The following is a 24514-nucleotide window of genomic DNA, read 5'->3' on the forward strand; positions in this document are numbered from 1 at the left end:
TTAATCTTTCAAATTTAATTCACAGACTTGGCAATTGAAAAGAAATATGTTGACCCAGCGTAAAATAAAAGGTCTTTATGTTACACTCGGCTTTGCATGAATGTCTCCTCCAAATATAGTGGGCATGTTATCACTTAGTAAAGCATTTATATGCACATTAATGATAAGGTTTCCAGGGGGCTGTAGATGCAAATCCAAAAACAGGCAAAGTTTTAATGCTTAAAATCCATGGGATTTATGCGACGAAATAAAGCAACAGTCTAATGTTCGTTTTACGTAAAATTTTCTATAAAGAGTAATATATTAATATTTAATTATTATTTCAATTTTAATCCATCTGTTAATTATTAACAAAGTTAACGATTTAAAAGCAATAAACACAGTTTTTCATTTCCATTATTATTAATTATTACCTTGACCCGGAAAATTACACTAGCTGGACTCAAAAGCATTATATATGTAAGACACAAAATATGTAAAGGAAACTTCTAACTTTAATTTGCAACTGTTCCTTAACTCTCCATTTCAATTTGGGTATTTCCCCATTCTGTTCTGAAAATAGTAAAGGCTTACAATAAATCACTCTAAACTATGTCATTTTTAAATTAATAGCCATCATATTACTTTTACATAACGCTGTTAATGAAGATGGTTTTGAAAATGGATGTTATTAGCCAATAAGAAAACTACAAATTATAACTATATCATTCTGAACTAAGATAATTTTTTACATACTTCCCATTTGCTTTTCTTGCTAGTTAGACGTCCTGAAACGTTATTAAAAATGTCACTTCACTTATTAAATTTTTTGGCTAACGAGAAATAAAAATAATTATTTAAATCAGCCATGACTGCAAGTTTCTTCACTGCACACCTACTACATTACTAAATTTTGTAAGTTATAAATACACACTTTTCTATTAGGTGCTATCCTAGATAGGTTTTTAAGCTTTATTAGTTATTATCACGTTTTCAATTTAAATTCAGGTGCACTAGAATAACTATTACAAAAAATTAAACTTATCACGAAATTCAAGACGAGAGAATTGTTTAAGAGGTTGCATACGGTTGAGGTTATGTTGAAATGAAAGACTATAGCTATTTTATTTTAATGTTAACAGGTTTTCAAACATGTGAATTCATGTCATATAAATGAATGAACGAGATTATATTGCAATAAAATTGTTAACAAAGCTAATGACCCTTTGATTTCTTAATGAATATCAACAAAGCATAAATATCAATCAAGTTAAACCCCGAAAAATTTAAAACTAGAACATACTTTATTTCTAATATAATTCGACAGCTGTTACACAAAAGAAAAACAGTTTTTAATAACAGACGTCTTTGATGAGAACATTAAAGTGATTTTACATTGAAAACGCTTTCCGTGTTTCCTCATCACCAAATGTTTCCTTATCGCTAATCTGTTGTTGAAGCTATCAGTAATCATACACTTCAAACAATTGCATGTTTTAGTTACAGCACTAGACGGTGTCATGCATTCTTTCTGGGTACAAAAAAATCAAATACAACGAATAAATCAATATACAATGTAAAAAAATTTCAAAAATTGAATGAAAGATAGAACATACAAATACATACATTTATAATATATATATATAGCAATTAGAAACAAAATATAACTATAAGAAAATTATGATACAAAAATGATTCTCAACTTGACTGCAAAATTGTAGCACAAATCACTCGGATAATGCAAAAATTATGATTGCCTAACACAAATTTCAGTGCTTAGGAATTTATTAAATTTTTGGTCCATGCACTTTTTATCCTAATGGAGACAAAAATGATTACAACAGTGATTTTTAATTTATTATAGTGATTAAATTAAATTAATTACGGCAATTAAATTAAAAATCACTATAAAATAATAATTTTTAATTTAATCATTATGAAATAGTGATCATCGTGGAAAAATACTATAAAATAAGTGTTTTTTTCCAATAATAAATAAATGGTTAAAAGTTACAAAAGATTCATTTTAAGTTATTAATACGAATTAGAAATCGAAAGGTAAAAATCTAACTTAAAAACTCTAAAACGTATGAAAACAGTGTTACCTAATATATAATATCATTCACAAATAAAAATTGCATCAACGATTCAGTACGAAATGAAAGGTTGAGATTCACTGTCGTAACACATAAATATTTTAAAATGACAACATATTCTCATAAACAGAAGCGAGGAAACTCTAAACTTAACACATATAACACAGACACAATTCTCTCTAACAAGTTACATAACTTCGTTAAGTTGGAGTGACATAATTGTTTAGAAGCATACACGTGACTACAGCATCTCTTCTACCTCCCATAATATTGAAGTAGATATAATTGTTGCGCCTCTCGGATACACATTTTTGGTTTGGCAGCTCTCTGTGACTCTTTGAAGACTCAATACTATAAGTATATGCAGTTTCTGGACAAGAAGTGTTTCTCGGACTGAGATTTACTTAAGGGATTGTAAAGCACGAAGACCAAGGCACGTGCTGAAGACGTACAGGATAGCGTTCACAATACCCACAGCCTGTAAAAAAACCACAAAAAAATGTCATACATATGAATAAAATTGGATAAGGTGATATCATAACAAGATAACTATTTTCGAACAACTCTGAAAATGACATGACTATGAGATAATCGATTAGATAAAAAAGAAAAATGAAAGTTTACCAGTATCTATTCATCAAACTTTGTATTAAAAACACCAGAATAAGAAAGAATGGAAACTTCTGGTTAAAAATTAAAAAATCTTCCCATTTACTAATTTTAATTTACCGTTAAGTAGACCATTTCATTATGAAATTCGTGCAGATCGGAGATTCCTTTTTTAAATTTGTAAAGTATTTATTTATTGTATTTAATCAACTATTTTATGTTGAGAGAATCTATATTGTCAATTCTTCCTTTCCATTTTCCTGCCAGAATACTAATTTTAGTTCGCGAGTATTCAAATAAGGTAGAAAAAAAGATAGTACTTAAAGGGAGGTTTTCAGATTGCTTAGGCAGAGGGTCTTCCGCCACGTTGCTAGTTGAAATTCTACGATAGCAGTCTGTCTTAGGCGTTGCTTTACTCTTGCCAGTCTAAACTAAGACTTTTGAAATTTTAACTTTTTCAGAGACGCTATAAATGCTGGCTGGTTTGTAAGCACAAGAACTTCCTTCTGTTCAATTATCCGAGTTCTTAATAAAAGAGTCTTCTATATCCTTCTTAAATTTCCTGCTTCTTACTGGACATAGCGATAAGGCGCTTAGTTCCTTTCAGAGTCTCGACTTAGTGCATGCTTCCCAGAGGAGTGAGACTATAAATGGTTGCAGAGTAGTACTATAGCTGAGAAACTTAATAACAGTTTAAATAACAACATCAGCTTTAGAATTTCAAAGGGAGCATACCTGACCAATATAATATCACAAATATCTTCACTAATAATTTTCATATAATTTTTCAGAAAATTAGATTTCATTTAAATAACGGAATCACATTCAACACACCGCAAAATTCTATAGATTAAGATCACCTCTGCGCTGATCTTTTAAAACCTAACAAGTCGGAAGGACTTGAAATCTCAGCCAACACTTGCTGATCTCATGCATATGATTTTAAACATTATTGACATAAAAAATTCTCTTACAATTTTATAACGAATGCTGTAATAAGTTTATTAAGATGATCAGAAAATGAGAAGAAAGCAGCAGAAAAATATAATTATAAGTGAGCAGAAAAGGTGCTAGTAGCGTATGGAGTTATACATATTAAAAAAAGGTAGTTGCTTCATTCTGACAAAGGATATCTTTTGTCATGAAACAAATATTTCCTTGCGGGATAATAGGCCAAATCTGATTGGGTAACCTTTCTATCAACACCTGTTTTTGGAAGCAACGTTTTCGTTTTGGATCTTAAAAGTTGTTGCTAGCTGCTATTTGAGCATAGCAGCTCCACCAGTCAGAATAGAGGAAAGGGAGAGGACAAATAGACTAGTTTTTCTAATCATTCTTCCATTTGACATATATGGCAATCTTTTCGTATGGAGGTTCACCCAAAAAGTTTCTTGGAGAGCCATATCATCCGAAAGATTATTCAGTCTCTATCAGTGTTCTATAGGTGCTTGTAAAACGTTTTGCAAACTCCTATGGAAAAATAGTAAATTTTCCTTCATTCTCTCCTCTTATGTGTCCAAGTATAATATAAAAGTGCATAATTAGAGCTCTTTAAGTTTATTAATATTTTAAGTTTTTAACGCTATTAAATTCGTTAAATAATTCAGATACAAATTTTAACAATATTTTTAAACACTTACTCCGGCAGTTATGTAGTATTTTTCGTATCTTCTTTGATAACCAAGAATAACAACTGAAAGACCAGATGACAGATAAAGGGATGCTGAGATCAAGTGATACAAAACAAACTGAAAAAAAAATCAATTTTAGTACAATAAAATGTTTATTGAAAATCTATTTCATACTGAGATTTATAAATTCCAAATATTTGCTACTTTCAATGAAAGTAGAAGAGAAGAAATACTTTTGATGTATATTTTTCACGCAATTATGAGTAATGTATGTTATTTAATTTATGTATCTAATAAGAGATGATTTTCATTTATAAAATGATATATTAGAATATAGATAAAATCTCTCATAATTGGTAGACTATAATAGTACTGTAGAGAGAATGCGTATTTCATCAGATTTAGGCATCAGATTTCGAAAGATAGCCAGAAAAACTTCAGTATGTTAGGGATATTAACTGAATTGAATTTTATTACGTCATTTACTATCATGACCTATATTTAGGGAGTATTTTTTCCTTTGGTAAGGTGGAGAGTTTGATATTATCTTTACGTACGCAATGATGATTGCTCTTTGACACTGTTGTGCAGACCGTGTCGAAGCTCGTGCATCCGGTATTTGTTCATTTCTGCTTAAATGTGTTGTAGTGTCTAGTTTGGATGAAGAAAATTTATTATTTTTTTAGATATCAACATAGTCAGTAACAGTAATTCATGTTATTATGTGTATAGTTCTTAAGTCTAGGCTTTTATTTCAGAATATCTTTAGAGAATATTTAATGATTTTGGCCTTCGATATTAATTTTACTTTGTTAATAAAGAAAGATTGTATGGAATTTGAAGATCATTTATGACAAATACCAACAAAAATATTGTTGGTAGCTAATAGTTAAATTATATATAGACAGAATGTTCCACAATTATAATAAGTAATTTCACTAAAAGTGTATACCAATGCCTACAGAAAAAAATCCCTGCGCATTTTTCTACTTAGTCAGATTTTATAGTATTGCAGACCGTGTCGAAGCTCGTGCATCCGGTATTTGTTCATTTCTGCTTAAATGTGTTGTAGTGTCTAGTTTGGATGAAGAAAATTTACTATTTTTTTAGATATCAACATAGTCAGTAACAGTAATTCATGTTATTATGTGTATAGTTCTTAAGTCTAGGCTTTTATTTCAGAATATCTTTAGAGAATATTTAATGATTTTGGTCTTCGATATTAATTTTACTTTGTTAATAAAGAAGGATTGTATGGAATTTGAAGATCATTTATGACAAATACCAACAAAAATATTGTTGGTAGCTAATAGTTAAATTATATATAGACAGAATGTTCCACAATTATAATAAGTAATTTCACTAAAAGTGTATACCAATGCCTACAGAAAAAAATCCCTGCGCATTTTTCTACTTAGTCAGATTTTATAGTATTTATTTGAATTTAAATACAAGATTCTTAGTTATTTGTTCAAGAAAAAGTTATACCTTCAAGAAATTATATGAAGAATAGGAGTAAACTGGACTATGACAAGAATAAAAGTAATATAAATATTAATATCCATGACAGCATTGTGATATTGCCTCCAATTGTTTTATCTGCATAGTGTAGTCGCTATTAGTTCCCCCCAAAAAAGTTTAAAACCTCTGAGATAGAACCTAAATTCAACCAAAACTCAATCGCCTATCTCCCAAGTTTATAATTTTTACATGAAATCGTAATTTAGTCAGAATTCAATAGATTGCTAAATAAAACAAGGTAATTTGGTAATTTTTCGTTTAAGTGAATACAAATATGAAATTCTATTATTAATACATTTTATTTATAAGCATCAATCTCCTTCGAAAGAGCAAAATACATCAAGCAAATGAGGAAGAAAATTCACATGTCGAAACGCGATCCATTAAGAAAAAGAAATTTTCGTAGGGTGTATTCGTCTGATCAAAAACACGTTAAACGGAGTTGAGTCAAAATGCAATTTCATCTGGTTAACTGTCTGTTGTCTATATCTGCTCTTCTTTTGTCCATGAGACTAAATCTTGCTATTACTAATCTAATTACTTGTTATTTTTTAGTTTAGTGGCTAATTTAACTTTTAATTTATTTGAATTTATTAGTACTAATTTACTCACGTTTAATTTGTTTAATTATTTCATTTAATTTTCATGCTATATTAATTTATTATTTACTTATTTAAGTAAATTACTTACTTACTTTATGCCATTAATTTAAATTAACTGACTGATATTTTTTACCTTTCCAATCGCATTTCGTTTAATTTTAATTAATATTTATTATTTATTGTTATTTTATTTATCTATTTTTATTCACATCTCTTTATGATTTCCGTAGGGTTCAGGCACCTTTAATTTTACAAATTAAGGTTTCACTCATAGAAATTATCTGTGAAATATAACTTATTTTAGAAGTGAGAAGCAGGTAGACCTTGCTTTTAGATTTCATTAACTTTTGTGTTTTAGTCTACATAGTGAGTCAAGTTAAATTCTGATGTTGTTAATATACATGTAATAATTATTGACCTTAAATTATTTTAAACTGTGACGCCCAAATGCGGTTGCAACTAATTTTGGTTTGCTTAACTTTAAATATGTATGTTTACTTAAAGATTTGCCTTTAAGTAATAATTTGTATAGCTTGATTACTATCTAAACTTAAAAGACCCAAATTTAGAACTCTAGATTTTGAGAAGACATTACATCACCTTGCAGTTGGTAATTTGTTTTCCGTAACAAAAAGTAAATAAATTGAGCACTGTAGGTCCTCGACGAAATGCTAAATCTAGGACACCAAAATGTATTAAGCGAGTCTCCAAATCATTGCATTATCTGTAAAGATTGGACAGCTAATAAAAATGTCAGCTAGCCATTCTGTTACATTTATCGTAACTGACGTTTTTCATGTTTTCAATATCTCAAACATTTTAACCATGTTACTAGAATCAGAATTCAATATATTAATAATTTCATATACTAATATTTTAATCAAAATTAAAAAATTGGAATGGAGTTGTTGCTATATACATGTTGTTTCCTCATTACATTACTTCACCCCTTTAATACTATTAACTAAAAATTCTTTCTTTACTAAAACTTTCTTCGCGGCTAACGAAAATCAGGAAAGCAGATTACCTAAACCACTGTAATGTTCCCTACATATAATAATCGAATTTAAAATTCCACCACAAAATATAAACAAATTATATATACTATATTGATTGGTACGTATGCCTTTTCTTTGCAAGACACGTAAAAAGGGCTGTTGCACTTTTGGCGTTGTGAAAGCTATTATTTATGTGACAAAGCAACAAATGACGTAAGAGGAAACAATAATAATGAAGGTTTTAAAACGTGATTTAAACTGCCCACGCTGTGACTGCAAGCGTGCTCTTCGTTACATTTCACAAGCACGTTTGACAATAAATAGGTAAGACAGAGCATTGAAAGTAAGAACATATTTAGATTTTAGAAGCTATTATTAATGATGATATTGTTATTCTCATATCCATGCCCCGCATAAAACTATCGGGAAACGGCCTCATGAACAATCAAGGAGTATGCAAGTTGTTAACAAAAGCTTGACCACGATATTGCTTTACCTCTCAAATTTTTATGGAAAACACTTTGGAGGCTGGAATCCAAGAAAGCAGCTTTCTTTCCTCACACGCAGTTTCTTGAAGAACTTTTAGATCAACAAAACTGAAGTAGACGAAATCCAAGACATTTTCTGGTTAGAAAACGTCTATGCATATCAGAATCAGTAATCAAATTCAGCGGTGTAGCAAGCGAACTTCGTTACGCACTATACGATTCGGCGCAGATGCTGTCTTAAAATTTTTTAAATTCCTAAGGTCGTTCCTAACACTAAAATTCACAATATTCCCCCCTAAGATTTTACGGCTATAAGTTGTCTTCGAAGGGTAATAAAATTTATGATTAAAATTTTTTTAATAATTTATTAAACCTTTTATTTTAATAATATATATGCATGTAATAATTCTTACAGCAAATCATAAAGTGTTTGTAGATAAATTTATTATTGCATAAAATTTCATCCCAAGCTAGCTGAAAGGATACCCTTTGTGAAATTCCTGTGTTTCTAAAATATATAACGTGATATACATAAATTGATTGAAACTCTGTGTAAAACAAAATCTAATCTTGTGTAGTCAATGAGAGATTCTGCTTTTAATTTCAAAATGAATCTTCTAGTATATATCAACTGAATTCATGTTTTATTGACAATGAAATCTACAGTTTCAAATCAAATAATGTTTCATACTAACTTAAATTTTAAAAATCTGTAGCATATATAATTTAGCTAGATGTGTTATATATAACTTTTAAAAACGATTAATTGTTATTGTTTAACGTATGTCCAAATAGGCATTTAATTTAGATTTAACTAGTTGAGCGGATTCGTTTCTTTAAATTAAGAATCCAAAATATTAAAGCTATATGGAGATAATCCTCCGTACTAAATACTGAATTTGGATTGTAGAGTTTTAATGTAACTTAAGAGTTCGATCGAAGTCAAATAAAAATTATATTTGGTTTTTTCTGTGAAGATTTGGAAGGGAAAATTTAGTGTTTATCTCTTTTTTTCATTTCTTTCGACAACACATGAGAGATATTTAATAAAAGTTATTCAAAGACTGAGCTTTCTGTTTAGTCCTGAGACTGATCTGGTCATTGATTCATCTACAGGTACAGCAATAATAAAATGGTGAAATATGTGAACCAGGTCAATTACAGTATTACATAGTATTCGGTAATTTTTAAGTTTTGAATGTCTTTCTGAAGAATTTTCTGAAGAAAACCTACATTCCTTATGTAAACATCCCTACAATCATCATAGTTTAATGTCATGAGCAGTCAAACTAAAGTCTTGCTGAAATTTCTAATCACTGATCAGCGTAAGATATATACGAAATTTATATGTATTTAATATATGTACAAAGCAGCATTTGATTTGAATTTAATTAGTTGAAGAGATAAATTTCTATACATTAAGAATCCAAAATATTTAAGCCGTATGGAGTTGATCCTCCGTACTAAATACTGAATTTAGTGTGCAAAGTTTTAAGAAAGTTCAAGAATTATATCGAAATTAAAGAAAAATTATATTTGTTTGTCTGCTGTGAAGATTTAAAAGGCAGATAATAAAATTTGTCTTTCATTTTTATTTAAGAAGTAAAAATCTCATGATAAAATTTTAAGAAAATTATATGGATGCAATAATAGAAACACTTAAAATTTTTTGAGGAAAAAACAACAAGGAGTTAGAACAAATCAGGGTTCCTCTTCGTGGAATTGAACTTAAGTCCTCAAATTCTAGAATTAATATGCAGACCAATGCACTACAGTTTATTACATGGGAAGAATGTTTAAATCCTTACATTTCCATCTCCAATACAATAGAGTAGGAGAGAAATGACGTTCATTCGCAAATCTAAGATGGCGACAAATTTATCGTTTGTTATTTTCTAAGACTGAAAGCTGATATAGAGATATCAGTATTTTTGAATGCGTATACTGAAAAACATTTACTGCATTACTGAAAAACATTACTTATTGAAAATCAAGTTTAGATCTTCAGATATGCTGACTAATAAATAAATCACAAGAGTGCATAGAAAGAATGTTTTCAATTCATTACACATTTATCATTTTTATTTTTTCATTTATTAAAAAAAAACAGAAACTAAAATATAACAGCTTGAGCAATAACAGCTTTTATCGAAATCATGACTTGTCATACAGTCTTCAAGCAGGATATGTGCAACTACAAATGAAAATTACTGAAGCTTTCACGATATCCTCTCTTTTAAATCGAGAATACCATCCATATTTATTTTATTCTAGGCTTGATATATTCTTCCTATGCAAAAGTTGTAAACAGTCATAAAGGAAGTTATAAGGAATTTAGAAAACAGAAAGAGGATACTCACGAACAACGATTTCGGCACGTGATAAAAACTTCTCGAGGACAAGATAGAGGATACGAGTAATAGGAAGGTAGTCATGAGGCATCCATATGCAATCATCATAAGAGCTGTCGACTCGCCGAAAGAGATGAATGCCGCCACCGTAAACTCATTTTCTGCCAGAACTGCTTGAGCTTGGTAACTCCCCATGTCAGCTACTAAGCCAATAGTGACTGCTCCTAAAATCTGAAAAAAATGAAAGCAACAATAATCATAAGCTCAAAAGGTGAAGTGTTAATATTCAAAAATATGCCACCAGTTGATACCATTTAAATATTAATATTTTTATACTCGATTATTGCAAGTGACAGTACTTATTCGTTAAGGGATGTGGTCTAGTATGTCACTGAAGATCCACATAATTAGAAATTATGCATATTAAATTTTATTTATTAATAAATTATATAATGTGATTATGAAAATATAAATATATATTAAAATGATAATACTTTAAATATTATAATTATAATAATGGAAATATATAATAATAATAAATTATATACAGAATAATTGGCCAATAGCCGAAATATCATAAAGTTTACCATTACAGAATCAAAGCTGTAATTCTTTTTTGTAGTTATTTTTTAGAATTAAGACATTAAAATGCCTTTTAAGTTGTTTACAACCTTACTCGGAGAATTATTGTTATAATTTGATACTTATATTTTTATAATTCGTAATAATACAGTATATTTCTTAATGGTGTAACATGGTGGTCTTTTAAAGCAAGCAGTGAAGTTTACCAAAATTTTATGCCTCTGATAGGAAGTACCCTTTAGTTTTTGAAGTTTTAAGCCTGAAAATGTAACAAACCTTATGGCAACCGCCTCCTTAAAAAGACCATCCCTAAAAATTATCAATATTTATGAATGCTCAGTAGTAAATAAAAATTACTATTGAGCATCATCTTCCTAAAACGACCACCTGCGCTGAAGACCATATCGTCTGGAACAGTGTGTGATCATCTTAGAGAGGGCTTATTACCTTTGATAACAATTCAGGAAAATGCAGCTATATCCACTTGTTGATCACAAAATGATTGCAAGAAATACATACTTGCACATACTCGCAATTGTAAAAAACATCGTATTCGTAGTTTTCTATATAAGCAAATTTTAATTGTCTCGAAAGTCTCAATTTCGATTAGTTGAGAATTTTCTTGCAGTGGAAACTCTGGAGCATGTGAAGCTCTACAAAAATGCAGAAGGCATTTTGCAGATTCATTCAAGAGATTAGCGAACTAATTACAAAATTTTTCCTTTTTGATTTTCAAGAGTTAAACTTACTAAAAATAAGAGCAGCAATACTCCAAATAAATAAGGCAATATAGGTAAATTTGTAATCTTAAGGAACTAGAAACTTAACATAATAATAGCTTCCAAGTACACACAAGCCATGAGTCACTGAAAAGATATAAAGCTGATGCATACTAGTTCTGGTGACTGGGAAAAATATCAAATATGTAAGTCTCCTGATTAATCAGCCTCGATGAGACCTAAACTAGTAAGCAAATGAACGATTAATAAAAATTACGCAAAATAGCTTTTTAAAAATTAATTGTAAATGACATTATAAATACTCATACTGCAATATTGTACACGCAACACATACACACACATATATATTAACGTTTATTTAGTTACAAAAGTATTGACGAATACAGCTCTTAAAAGCAAGACCAGATAAGAGGGATTTTACTAATCTGTAACAGCCCTACGTCGTATACGTGGAAATAAAGAAAATTTGTCAATGCATATAACGACAGAGACATAAAACACAAAATCTTCTTGTAGGAGGTGCAGTGGGATGCACCAGTTTTGCAGAATTTTTGTCGCTTTATTTATTTATTACGTGCTGCGTCGTTAGGCTACTATAAGGCAAGAGGGGGATGCCTCTTGGAGGAATTTTTAAGGGAAACTGGCTACATATGAGAAAAACCACGTGAGAGCCCATGCAGTTTCAGATAGGTTGGCCTATCTGTTAGTAAGATTTCTAAAAATATTAGCTTTATTTAATTTAAAAATCTTTTATCTTATAAAATCTTAATCTTATAAAAGAAGAAATATGTGGAGCGTGACCGCACTCAACTGATCAAAGGTTACGTTTAAAAGGTGTTAAGTGTTACCATATTTTTTAATAATTCGCTATACTATTTATATTTAAGGTATGAACTAAGCCTAATTTTGATTTGTCTAATTTCCAGCGGTTTAATAAAATAGTGTTTAAACTGTTACAAATAACATAAAAAGTCTCTTCTAATTATTCCATGGAAGAAGTATTTATTTCAAAGCTTGTCAGAACAAAACAGGAAATAAACTTACATAAAAAAGGCAGTAAAGAAGAATCGTATACATATAGTATTACGTACGGCCCTGTGAATAGGTGGGTCGTTAGCATATCCTTGTTGGGTCACGAGGACCCAAAACTGCAAAAGTGTGAACGCCCATATTGTAATGCAAACTGGCTGATATTTGCATTAGACGCGTGGAAAACCAGTAACGTGTTACCTACAGTTTGTGAAAAAAGCATTCGACTTTACTTGTCAGCTTCCTTAAAATGACATAAAAGCATAGTTCTGGTTATTTGTTGTTAACCTTCTTTATTGTAGTCTTTATTAAGATCGATACTAGTCATTAAATGTAAAATCATATTTGAAAAAATAAGTTTAATTGGGATAAAAGAGACTTGCCTTTATCGCCCAAAAAGTACGCCATTCATCGGTCATTTGAAAGGTTACAAAGCTTAAATTAACACTAGAAGACACCTTAAATGTTATAAGAATATTGCCTTAATGTTATTTGAAACTTCTGTGCTTGAATCATACTCATTTCTACAACTTTATACGGGAAATTTAAAAATGTCTTAAAAAGAGGGGTAACTGTAACATGAAAGAAAAACTGTAATTAATATCCGGAAATCTGGAGAAACATATGAGGAAATTGCTCAGACTGTTAAAGGACCATTTTCAGCTGTAAAAAACATAGTAAAAAAGCATCTGGAATCAATATTTTTTGCAAACATGACAAAAAGGCAGGTGAGCAAAAACGTTGACTAGGTCCAAACTGTAGGAATTGCTTTAAAAAGTTTGGTTTTAAATAAAAAAAAATATTACGCGTCTGAAGTCGATCGAAAGAAAATTTTATTTGGAAAAAAAATATGTAAATGACCCCTAGACTTCTGGAAAAAAGTTATATATAATGATGATAGTATGTATAACTTATTTGTAGATGGTAATTGTGAGGTATAGAGACAACCAAGTAAAGAATTCGAATTGAGAAATCTCTGATTAAAGCATCTCTCTGTAAATTATCTCTAATCTCTCTGTAAAGCATGGTGGACGTTCGATAATGGTTTAGAGGTGCAATGTATTATGCAGATGTTGGGAAACTAGGGAATAACATTTTGAAAACAAATTTACATGCCAGGCTCAATTTATGGGATTATTGGCAGATTTTGTGTTCATGTAGGGTAATGAGCCGAAGCATAAAGCGCTATATCTCACACATTGGCTGCTGTACAAAATACCAAAAGCATCTCAAACACCTCCAACATTACAAGACATAAATCCAATTGAACATTTATGGGAAGAATTAGGTCGAAGAATCAAAAATAAAGATACTAGAAACAAAAGAGAAACTAAAAAAAACATTCAGAGGAAGGCTGGTATAAAATATAAAGTGATTACACTAAACCATTAGTTGTAAGCATGCCATCCAGACTGAAAGCCTTTATTAACTTCTAAGGGACACTATAAATCTATAACTTTAAATCTATCACTTTAAATATATAAATTTATACTATAAATCATGTTTTGCACCTATTCTAGAAAAATGTCGAATACTTTTTTTGATCCATGCTATGGAATCTAAAATGTTTTTGCTTTTTTATGGTAGTATAAATTTATTTAATCTCTTTGGAAATATGCCTGAGGCATATCTTCATCTTGCAATTTTCATGTTGTTCAAATACAATTTCTTGTTCATTGTTTAAATATTTTTTAATGACGTATTGTTCAGATAATCGAACGAAGGTAGAATACTTTTTGGAGCAATTGTAATCTCAATAGTTTTACGCTTTCGACCGCTGCTGGCTTTCAAAACATACCTGTAATATGTTGGGTCTCAAAAGTATTCGGTCGTCTTATGTATCGCAATCTTTAAATGATTTCAAATGCTAAATGCAGCAGAAATGGAAAAAAAATATACGGTCTGAAATTTTGTATATGTATTCTTGTATTAGATACAGAAAATAAAATAAAATTTTCAAATTATAAGAAAATTAAACAAAAAATAAGGTTGAAGTAACCATCCAAGTATATTCGCAAACCTACCATAAAAAATGAAAAGAAAAATTTTACCTTTAATATTTTCACTGCATTGTCTCTTGCAAGTATAACTGCTTTAAGTCTAAAACGTGTTTTATTCAGCTTTTGGATCAAATTGCAGCCAATTTTATTTCATTCTCTTTGAAGGTGCCGATTCAGTTTCTAATATTTTATAGAAATCTATTTAAGGATTTGTTTAGTTCTCTCCATAAATGTTCAATGGGGTCCAAATCTGGTGAGGGATAAAGTTTAAAGCATTCAGAAATGTTATAAATTGAAATGCCACTGAATTAGGGATTACTATATTAGTAACAAGTTACTATTCCTTTGATCTTTATAACAGGTGCCATACGACGAGGTATGTATTCAACATGTCTATAGACGTGTTCCAAAACTAATCCTGCCAAACGTTTTCTGCAGTTTCTTATAAATTAGCATGCTGGTGATGGAGGACATATTTGTATATCTTTGCTCAGGTTATAACAAACATGTTTGCCATCAACATGCCCGGAATTAATTCAGGTTTTTGCGGTGGCCATTTCAGCAGGGAGAATGCTTCTTGAACCAAGTGGTAACTATGCGGACCTATGGAGCAGTCTTCTTGGTGGTATACTCTGCTTTCATAGAAACTAAAGAAAAGCTTGGAGAGATGAGTGATCACCTTGTTCGTATATCGTTGCAGTGACGGTGCTTGACACGAGTATCAAACGTCCTTAATTGTGAAAGAGAAAATACCACGATCATCATTACCCTCTTCATTTGCGACATCAAGCATCGAAAGTTTCTTCTTGTGCCCTCGACCTTGAAGGCCAGAACGTCACCATATGCCCGAGCGTATTTTGCAGTTAAGCCTAACATGCTGAACTAATTCCTATAAAACCTTTTTTTATTTAAATATTTGGATTCTTTCATCTAGTATTTAAATTTTATTTCTTACAGCATAAACAGAAAATACCAGTACTTAAAATAAAACTTTCAGGATAATCTAAAAGACAATATTATTAATAATGATTATATTCCCATGTTTAAGTTATTTCTATGAAATAATGAAATAAAAATCTTATAAATTTAAATATGTGAGCATTATATCTTATTGTCAAATTTACCTATAAACATTTTAAGCCGTTTGCACGAAACGCTTCTAAAATATGAACGCGCGTTACTAGCGTCTCGTATTTTACTTTCATAGAATAAAATAATAAATGGCATTTATCACAACAATTCATTCATCACATACTAACACAAATCAGTATCAAATATGATACGGTGGCCCATCAGTGACACTTCGTTGCCATATCACATTTGATACGGTGGGCCCACGGAGAGAAACGGAACCCTATCATGTATGATACGCTGGCAGCGAAGAGTTTAAATCGCCGTGATCTACATTTCCAACCTGGCATGCTGGATCCATAGCATCATGAAGTTTCAAGCGTAATGCAGTTAGAACTGCAATGAGACGTGGTACTTTTGTGGGTCTTCGGCTTCTGAAGCTCATACGGTGACTCGAATTGCACATAACCCGTCCCTTGACTGTCTCGACTGGTCCTCCATTCAGCTAAGTTTCACGTCGCTGGCTATGTACTATCCTTGGAAGATCACGATCATTCAAGACCGCATGTGTCGTGCAATTTGCAGGATTATTCTTCCTTTTTCGTCTATCCGTGTGCTGTCGTTATTCTGTTGATGCTGTGGAATGAGAAATCCTCAATTTTCGAACTGTTTCTGAAACTGAATGACTCATGCGTTGAACACCTATTGTTGGTTTGCATTCGCGTTTTACTCACCATGTAACTTAATAACTGCTTAGAGAAAGCTATAATTCCGACTCTGCATATCCTGAAGCATCGTTCTTGCATGCGCAAATGTGAGAACGCAACGTCACGATATTTGTATAACTATTTTAGGGGCACCTGAATGTGTAAGAGCCATAAACTCATCTTCACACAGCCCTATGCTTTGCATCATTGCTCTGTTGGAAAACAAAATCTCCGGTAACCTTAATTTTTAAAAGTATTTTTCTTAATTGTTTTTAAATATCTCTGTATAAATACTGATCTTTAATGCCATCAATAAATTTCCATGTATCCACTCAAACCCCTGACATACATATCCAAATATTTATTGAAATCCTCCCTGCTTGACAGTATCATAACGTTTGTGTAAATCAAACTCCAATTTCGACTTTCTCTTACATTATATAATTCCATGATTTATCACTGAAAATAACAATGTTCCAGAAGTTCTGATTTATATTAACAAATGGTTTTGCAAAATTGAATTTTTTTCTATTGTTCTCACTAATCCTTCTAGCAGCCGCCCTCTGTATCCACTATTTCATTGTGTTCGATACATTGTTTCAAGACTTGAATTTCTTACCAAAAAAAAAGTGCAGCAACTTTAGAAATTATTTTCTTTGATTATTCAGCAGACGTGTCTAACAACATGGTTCTCTTCGCGATGATTCAGAATTTTTGTTCTCCTAATGCTTGGTTTATTCTTTGAAATTTTAATTCAGATATTTTTAACATACTTTATACCGTTGAATGCAGAATTACAATCAATTTGGAAATTTCTCTTTGAAATTGTTTTTCATATGGATAATGATTTCATCTTCACCTAAACTAAGCTTCTGCACTTTCTGCATTTTGAAACTCTGTCAAATTTAAACTTGAATTTACCTTAAAAATAATTTAATTAGAGAATTCCGATGCTTGCATTGAATTAGATTATCTAGACTATGGCAAATCATGCGAGGGCTATCTGCTTAAGGGAAGGGATTATTTCTTGGAGGTCCTTTTAAGAGAATCGCTGATTTCCATTGACACTATAAATACACGAGGAAAGTTATAGAAATTCCTGCGTATCCAGATAGTTCACTGGAACTTGGAGAACTCGGGTCGAAATTTCAGCGTTTAACAGTTTTATTCCTCGGTTGCTGGCAGGGCATTATGAAATTTGGAGTTTGCGTACTGAAGATAGCATGCAGCATTAAATCATTAATGGAAATATAGCATTAAATCCAGAAATTTGTGTTTTATACGGTGGCCAGGTACTTTTGAATGGCTAGTTTAGTTCTTTTTATTGTTTAGCCATATTTTACCCTTGGATTTAACTGATTTTTAGATTTGTATAAAAGATTACAGCACAACTTCAGAATTTCATATAATATGCTTATTTCTACTGCCTTTAAGATTTTAAATCGTTTAAAGCTGAGAGTCTCGTAAATTGGTCGAATACTTCTGTGATCTACTGTATTTACCTCAGATTGGATGTTTATCACATAAAACTTCCTATAATATAAAAACTATATATCATTCACAAACAAGACGAAAACAATAACAACCCCCTCCCCCCAAAATAAATAAATAAATAAAAATGCACATCAAACCTTTTCTTAAACAATAAAATTACCAGCATTTTCATTTACTCAGATGCTGACGACCACTTTACTCTGAAGTAGTTTTTGCAATGAAAGCTAATATATATATATATGAGTGTGTGCATATATATATACAAATTCTTCTAAAGCCCAATACTACCCAACAAGTCCTTTTTATGCTGTTCTAGAAAAGAAAACTAAAGTTTCATAAATTTTCTCTCCGTGCGTACATTATTGTTATCTTGGTCTTTTTTTTATCTGCAATTATTTCAGATTTATAAATCACAATTTCTGATTCAATTTGCTATGTAATTTGATACAGACGATGAACAAAGACCTTACCGCTGTATCAGAAATTATATACAATTCATTGCCCTTTCAGAGCCCATCTGTATAAGATCGCTAAGTACTAGCAGTTCAATCGAGATTCCGATCCTGGCGAAAGACTGCTACATAGGTGCTTCCGTATTTTTTTCTCGAGTTTAATGATAGAGACTTGTCTCTAAAAATTCTTCGCTAAGTCATCCTTCTCTTTAGGCGGATAGCTTTCTGTGCTTTAATTGAACAAATTCAAATAGTGTTCAAAAGAACATTGCCTTCTCATGTAAATTCACTGTTTTCTACGATTTAAAATATGATTGAATCAGTCGGAAGAGTCTGGTGCATTAACAACAATAAATTTTATTTTCTTCAAGCTAACAATACACATAAAACCATTTAACATTATTGAAATTTGTGCGAAAGCATATTTTGAAGCTATGATTTTGTGCATTTCCAAACATGGAAAATTGCGTGACTATTCACAGCTCAATTTAAGGTCAAATTTTACGAGTAAACTCTACCTGCGAGAGTTTGAGATCAACTACTTTGAATTACGAAACCTTTTCAGAGAAACGTGTCATCTTGTTTGTTTTATAGTAGTAATAAGTCAGGACATATTTTTTACCCTGTGTTGCAGTTGAAATAAAAAAGTGAACAATAAAATGATTACGATATTAAATGCTCGCGTGAATCATACTGCATTGAATAAGCTTGAACCAACGGATATTTCTACGAAATTATAATTGGAAAGCTATTCACGAAGCACGAATTATCTCATGTACACATGTCAGAAAATTTATGCTTGTGTCCATCGAACTATAGGTCTGAACAGACTATTAGAAAATTCAAACTATCCAGGATTGTTTTTCGAACAGCACACATTTGTTTCTTTTCAGTTATTTCTGATTATTAAAAAACATTCTAAAAATTCCTGGGATGTTACGCATATTCAAAATGTAAAAGTCTAAAGCAATGTACAGAAAGGTATTGTGATCACAACAAGAGAATAATCCTCTAAAATGACAGTATAATGGCGATTAAATAAATTAGGAATTTGTGTAATAATTTCTTCTACGAAAATAAGTAGATTAGTGTACCACTTTTCATTCGAATTACAGATTGAATTACAGATTTATGTGACATTAAATAGATATACTGATCGATGTTTAACAGACCTTTAATATTATTTTATTATCAGCGGGAATGTTAAGAGGCCGAGTGGATAAACGATTTAATACTGGTATTTCGTCCCAATTTTCTATTCGGTGAATTACAAGTTAGTTACAGGAGTTTTTGGATGTTTTTTTCAGAATACATCATACAAGTTTCTGTAAGAAGATATATGCTCCAACTTGGTACTTTCAAAGAAAGCAAAACCTAGTTTTGGCATTTGCTCATCTAAGTTGTGGTAAAAGTTTTCAAAATGTAGCATAATTAATTTAATTAACTTATTAAACAAAGAAAAAATAGAATGGCAATTTTAGAAAATTTTTATTGGCAATTATTTTGAAAACAACAGCTCTTTTATATAGAAGATGACAAGAAGTGTTATTTAATACTCAGTCAATAAACAAAGAAGCGTGGCATTTATCTTTCTATGGAATATTGGCGCTGATTGTTTTATAATTGAAAAGATCCGGAGTTTCTTTTTTTTTCCTCGGGCGGCAAGTAAATATCAGCAAACCTTTACAAAAGCATCCCTATTAAAGTAGATGCCTCGAATGTACTGCCGTAATTTAACTTATTTTACCTATTTAGTTTTTAACAGAAGACAGTGAGTGGTCTCAACGTATACGTTGTCATTTCCTCTCATAGATTCGAAACTGACGAAAGCATGCAGTAAAGATTTAATTAATCCTGGCTTTTTCAAACTGTTTCGGTTTAGTAGATTATGGCAAAGCACACTAGGGCTATCTACCTAAGGAATGCCTTCCTGGAAGGCTTTCTAAGAGAAACTGGCTCGTATACACGTTACATATGGGGAAAACCACGAAAACACCCATGCAGTCAGCCCTTGGCCTGGAATCGGAACTACTTGTGTTCAGCGACTCTACCTCTCGGCCGCTGGTAGGCTCTTTTTTTTTTTTAAACAAATTGTGAAGGGGAATGAAACTTAGATGAACCTTATGATCCAGCAACAAAATGGCAAACATCTGCTTCGACTGGAAAAGTTGCACCACGGTCACACAAGTTTCCGTTTCATAAATCTCCAGTAGAGGAAAAATTAATGAACTTCTTTTATTGGAAAGAGATAATTATAAAGAGTCTTCTTTGAGAGGGGCAGAAATGATTAACTAGTATAATATTTTATAAAAACGTAATGAATAGTCTTCTGAAGATAATTCAATGCGTTAAAGGCTTGAAAAAGCTCAAATGAATAACTGATTTTTGCTGCATTGCAACACGCTGCCGTGAAGCAGTTAGGAAAGGAACTGGCAGAAGCTGGCAAAGTTCTCACTCATACCATTATTCACCAGATCTGGCACCTGCAGTGTACTTTCAGTGTGCACGTTCATTTACAGTGTGTTGTAATCAAATAACGCTAATCTTGTTCTAGAAAAATACTCGAAAGGGAATTTATTGGCGAGCCAAATTATGCAATTTTAAAATCTAGCAATGTAAATTCAATAAAATTTTCAATATTCGGTGAAAAATAATTTCGTACACTTTGATGATATTATCAAAACTAACTAAAAACATTTTATTTAAGTATTCAACTTACCAGCTGTAACAGCATTAACAGACTGTGCATGCCTTTTGGATAGTCGCATGGTTCTTGTACGATTTCCGGCATTACCACGGTGTACTGATGCATTTTCTCAGTTGTGTTACTCATTGAACTTCAGGCCATCGAAATCTTGCACCTAAACGAAGACTATGTTCTATAGCATTCATAATTTAATTCGAAACAAAAATTACATGACTAATACCTAAAATATAAAACTGAAGATTAAACAATTCTAAAACTTTATAATTCTTTTTACAGAACTATGTTAAATCATATAAATACGAATATAGCTTATTAATAGTTCGAATTTTTAAAACGTTAAATGGAAAATTTATTAGAAATAAAAGAATGTAATTTAAAGTTTTACGACTGCAAGTTTTTTTTTTTTTTTTTTTTTTTTTAATGCCGTTGAAAATTATTTTACCTTTTGCAAAAAATTACAAATTTGATGAAATATCACCTGTTTTATTGGAGCTAAGTTAAAGCAAAGTATTCTAAGACTATTTTTTGATCGGTTTGGTTAATTAAATAATGCAAATATCCCCGAAGGATGTCTGCCTATGAGGAGGTATGCCTTCGTGGAGGAGTTTTTAAAGGAACTGGCTCATATCCGCGTTACACATGAGGAACATTAAGGAAACTCCTATGCGGCCCAAGCCTTTCGCCGCGATCCGAACCCGCATCATACTAATAATAGTGTTCAGAGACTTTACTGCCTTGGCGCAGGTGAGCTTGCTTTATCGGAGGCAAGTCTTCATGAACGATTTTTTTCAAAGAGCTTCTATTCATTTTCCTTCGAATCCAAGTCGAACAATTAGTGTTCAGTAATCTTGTTCAACCTTCAGTAGTTCTCTCGTTAGGGAATGAAAACAGCTTAGCGAGCGATCAGAGATCTTGACATCGTGAAGGAAAAAGAAACTGAAATTTAAACAATTAAGCTTAAGTCTGTTTATGATTATTGAAACAGAATAAGATTTCTGAAGTTCAAATCAGGAATCAGTTCATAATACAGAGTATAAATAAAACTTACAAATCCCTGGTTTTAAAGAATTACTATTATATATACGTATTCAAGTAATTTAAGGCGTTCCAAAACTTAAAAACTGTTTTTCTCAACCAAATTTCATGGTTAGTTATTTTTGCCTTGGCGCACAGCATTGTCTTGTTGTTCATGACAGGTATACTAGCAGATTTGAGTCACTTTTGTCTTTGTACGATTAGGCAAAAATCGTAATCTAGTCACGTCAGAAAAATTCGCCTTTTGAAATCTCGTTCACGGTATATTGACTTTGATTTCATGCTTTTTATTATTCATTTCGTGCACGGATATTACAGCTCAAAATGCAAGAAGAAAGACAATTTAGTGACCTTCAATTCATGCTAACACAACCTTATAAATTCGCTACGATTATTGCATTCGCTAAATACGAATTTTGTAAACATTTGTAATGTGTATCTTCAGGAAACGATACAGAAAACTCAGTTTTTTTTCACAGACAAGTAGAATAGCCGAAATGTAATAACCACCTAAACACACTGTTTCTTAAACACACTTTCCCGCGAACGGGTTGCCTGCATGGGTGTTTTCGTGTTTTTTCCAAATGTGTAACGTGTATACGGGCCAGTGCCCTTAGAAAGTCCTCCACGAAGGCATCCCTCCCTTTAGGCAGATAGCCCTCGAGGCTTTGCCGTAATTAAACAACCTAGCCTAACCTTAAACACACTGTTGATTTCCCGAATGCTAAAACAGCTGTTATCCGAAACGACAAGGAAAGGTGTCTTGGGCCTTTGAAATTTTCATGGCTGACCATTTATTTATGTTGGGTAGACAGCTGTGGAAAAGGTATCTAAAGTTTCAAAACTTTCAGACTGGATTTGATGCTCCAAACTTTTCTCCAACACACACAGGTATTGAACTGAATTATATCTAGGAAATCGAACGGATTGTGTTTAGAAGATTACCTACATTACGGCGAAGCATAAGAGGGTTATCTGCTTGACGGGAAGGATGCTTTCATATTTACGTCTGATTAATCAACTGGATTATGTGTGAGGATCTAGATTTATTACATTATAGCAAAACACACCACAGCTGTCTGCCAAAGAAACGAAAAACATTCGTGGAAAAATTTGTGAAAGTAATTATCTTGTATTCATGTTACACATAGGCGAAAATTGCGAAAAACTCATGCAGTCAGCGCCCGTTTGCCAGGATTTTAACCCAGGTCGAACTGCCACGGTTCAGTGATGTTATCCGCTTGTAAGCTACGGATTATTTCTGGGAGGCAGCAGAGCGGCAAAAATCGCTGAACACTGATAATTCGATCTGGGTTTCGAATCCCGGCGAACGGACTGGCACATGAGTGTTTTCGTGGTTTTTTCCCATGTTTTAGCATATATAAAATAAAAGCCAATTTCTCTTACAAAGCCCTCTACGAAGGCAAATATCCTCTTAGTAAAATATCCTCAAGTGCTTCGCTATAATTAATTAAATAAATCAAAAAAAAAAAAATACCCGGAACACTTCTTCACATTCCATGAATCCGTTCTTAAAAGTCCTGTGGCATGATGATTTATTTTGTTAAAAAACACTTCAAGAAGCACATACTATTGTCAAAAATGCACCTCCTTCATGATGATGTTTAAGCACGTGACAAAAATCTAAGATTTTTGCCTTTGATCAGGTATCAAAGATCAGGCCTTTGATCAGGTATTGCCTTAGATCAGGTATTTTAAGAAAATCGTTGCAAAAAGCATTGTACATTTTTCAGCTTGGTTTTGTCCCACTGTAAATACCGATATTGACACCATCGGATGAAAAAGGCATATACGAGCGGTCTACAACAGCAAGGAACAGCAGCAAAAAACAGGGAGGGACATTAAGTAACTCATCCCCAGAACAAGCTACTACTTCTAATCATTTAAAGCTGATTTTATTACTTCTTATCTACTAATATCAATATCAAAAGAGAAAATGACGTTAGTAATAATAATCAAAAACCTTAATTACTTTATACCAGCAACATTTAATTTGCCCAACAATATCCTTTATGTTGTTCCGTCTAACACAGAATAGCTTCTGCTCACATCTAGCCCGATGAGCATGCAGACCAACGGTGGTTTGATATTCTACAGTTTGATTACATCTGAAGGAGTAGTAAAACTAAAAAATATCAAGCTATTGTCTTCACATAGTACTGACCTTGAAGTATCTTAACATACTCCGAATCATTCGTCTAGACACCATGATTTGGCTTTCGTCAAACTCGCTTAGTAATTCGTTGGTTATTTTTTAGCAAGAACGTGAAAAACGCTGAATAACAATGATAAGAAGCAGTTGTATTTATACATTTTATGAATCGGACATGGAATCATTTTCTCCTCATTACCTCAAGTCATCTACAAGCTGTTTCCGTTTGCATAATGACATGATATTCAT

The 24514-nt window shown here is 31.7% G+C and overlaps 1 protein-coding gene across 1 annotated transcript in view; it reads right to left on the minus strand.

The window, feature by feature from the left end:
- Window positions 1–1264: 1264 nt before the first annotated feature.
- The window catches only part of LOC118180935 (uncharacterized), a 99227-nt gene continuing 75977 nt past the window's right edge, over window positions 1265–24514 (minus strand). Inside the window, exons 2-5 of the mRNA XM_035350016.2 lie at window positions 21070–21211; window positions 10285–10506; window positions 4325–4432; window positions 1265–2553 (exon numbers count right to left, since the gene is read on the minus strand). Of these exons, the coding sequence (XP_035205907.1) occupies window positions 2476–2553; window positions 4325–4432; window positions 10285–10506; window positions 21070–21183 (522 nt within the window). The 5' untranslated portion in view covers window positions 21184–21211 and the 3' untranslated portion in view covers window positions 1265–2475. The remainder of the gene's footprint in view (window positions 2554–4324; window positions 4433–10284; window positions 10507–21069; window positions 21212–24514) is intronic.

Source organism: Stegodyphus dumicola, chromosome 8 (genome assembly GCF_044657685.1).
Source record: "Stegodyphus dumicola isolate Sdum_Otavi_A_Nest chromosome 8, ASM4465768v1".
NCBI lineage: Eukaryota > Metazoa > Arthropoda > Arachnida > Araneae > Eresidae > Stegodyphus > Stegodyphus dumicola.